The 2,039-nt window shown below is 41.0% G+C and overlaps 1 protein-coding gene across 1 annotated transcript in view; it reads right to left on the bottom strand.

The window, feature by feature from the left end:
* Positions 1-1,083: 1,083 nt before the first annotated feature.
* Positions 1,084-2,039, bottom strand: part of MTRES1 (mitochondrial transcription rescue factor 1) — a 10,863-nt gene continuing 9,907 nt past the window's right edge. The window contains exon 5 of the mRNA XM_023727618.1: positions 1,084-1,246. Coding sequence (XP_023583386.1) covers positions 1,224-1,246 — 23 coding nt within the window. The 3' untranslated portion in view covers positions 1,084-1,223. The remainder of the gene's footprint in view (positions 1,247-2,039) is intronic.

Genomic DNA, 2,039 nt, shown 5'->3' with positions numbered 1-2,039 from the left:
AACAGCTAGACAGGCCTATTCCAAAATAGTCATAACTTCAAGTTGTTCATCATTTTAAAACTGAAAACAAAACTAGAAGCATTTTCAGACTTTCCTGGGAAAGCAAGATTTAAAAAAAAAAAAAACTCTTCCTTGTCATCCCATTAGAATAGGGTTTCTTAATCTTGGCACTGTTGACATTTTGGAATCATCTCAGATAATTGTTTTTTTTTTTTTTTTGGTAGGGGGGTTTCCTGGGCATTGTAGGAGGTTTAGCAGCATCCCTGGTCCCTACCCACTAGATGGCCACACCACTCCCTCATTTGTGACCATCAAAAATGTCTCCAGACATTGCCAAGTGTCCTGTGGAGGGCAGAATCACCACCACATTAGAGTATGTCCAGATCTTTCATCATGTTGGTCACATTTTCACTGAGGAGCCTTGCCAGGACCACATTATAAGGCAGCTCTCATTTGGGTCAAGTAATGAGTAAGTTGCAGGAGTTCCATAAAGCATTTATGGGTTATGTTTCTTCTACTGCTTCATAAATGCAAGTCCCTTGCACTCTTGGCAACTACGAAAGACATCAGTTTCTGCCACGTGCTATGACCAAACCAACAGTCACTGTCATCAGATATTTTTCTTAGTTTGAGTTTTAAAAACAGCTAAGTCTGGAATGGGTCAAACCCTGCCAAACAACTAAGATGAGGTACTAATCAGTAAAAGAGCTTCAAAAAGCCTTTTAAATGGCCCTTCCTAGCTACCATCAACTCATCTTACCACGGACAGCACATTTTAACCAGGACTTCGAACAGGTTCGCTGCTGAGACTGTGCATTTCTAACAAATTCCCAGGTGATGTTAATGCTGCTGGTTAGGGACCAATTCTAAGAAACACTTAGAGCAATGGTTCTCAAAATTTATCACACGTAAGAATTACCTGGCAATCTTGTTAAAATGTAGATTCGGATTCAGTATATCTGCGGTGGAAATGCAAATTCTCAGCAGGGGTTCAAACTGAATCAAACCGGTTGGAAGCCCTGGTTTTAACTTTCTCCTTCGAGACAAAACAAGGCAAGGCAATAAGTATCTTGATCTTCACTTGAGCACTGAAGAAACTGAGGCTCACAGAGGTTAAGGTAAAATTATGACCATGATAACCCATCTTGCTAATTGCAGGACTGGACCTAAAAAGCAGGACTCCTGACAGTCACTAGATCATCCTGCCTCTTACCATCCAGAAATTATTTCTTAGGCTTTCTTATCACTTTCCAAAAAGAAGAGGAGAGAGGGAAAGGGAGACAGAGAAATGGATGGAGAAAGAAATGAGAAAAAGTATTAACATTAATATCTCCTATAATTATAATTCATAACTGAACTCATGATGAAATTAAATGTACTATTTTTACTGATGACTTACTGAAGTCAAATTAACAAGTGGTAAAATAGAAAAGGAGCCCCTGGGTGGTGCAAACTGTTAACTTGCTTGGCTGCTAACCAAAAAAGTTGGAGATTTGAGTTCACCCAGAGACGCCTCAGAAGAAAGGCCTAGCGATCTACTTCTGAAAAGTCAGCCATCGAAAACTCTTTGGAGCACAGCTCTACTCTGACATACATGGGGTCTCCATGATTCAAAGTAGACTAGACAGCAATTTTTTAATAGAAAAACCTCCTCTGTCTTAGTCATCTAGTGTTGCTATAACAGAAATACCACAAGTGGATGCCTTCAACAAACGGAAGTTTATTCTCTCATAGTCTAGTAGGCTAGAAGTCCAAATTCAGGGTGTCAGCTCCAGGGGAAGGCTTTCTGTGTTTGCTCTGGAGGAAGGTCTTTATCATCAATCTTCTCCTGGACTAGGAGTTTCTCTGTGAAGGGAACCTTGGGTACCAAGGACTCGCTTTGCTACTGGTGCTGCTTTCTTGGTGGTATGAGTCTCCCCACTCTCTGCTCACTTCCCATTCATCTCCTGTAAGATAAAAGGTGGTACAAGCCACACCCCAGGGAAACTCCCTTTATTACATCAGGGATGTGACATGAGGTGTTACATCCCACCCTAATC

The sequence above is a fragment of the Trichechus manatus genome, unplaced genomic scaffold, assembly GCF_000243295.1.
Source record: "Trichechus manatus latirostris isolate Lorelei unplaced genomic scaffold, TriManLat1.0 scaffold00017, whole genome shotgun sequence".
In the NCBI taxonomy this organism is placed as follows: domain Eukaryota; kingdom Metazoa; phylum Chordata; class Mammalia; order Sirenia; family Trichechidae; genus Trichechus; species Trichechus manatus.
This window is presented reverse-complemented; position numbering and strand designations above follow the sequence as displayed.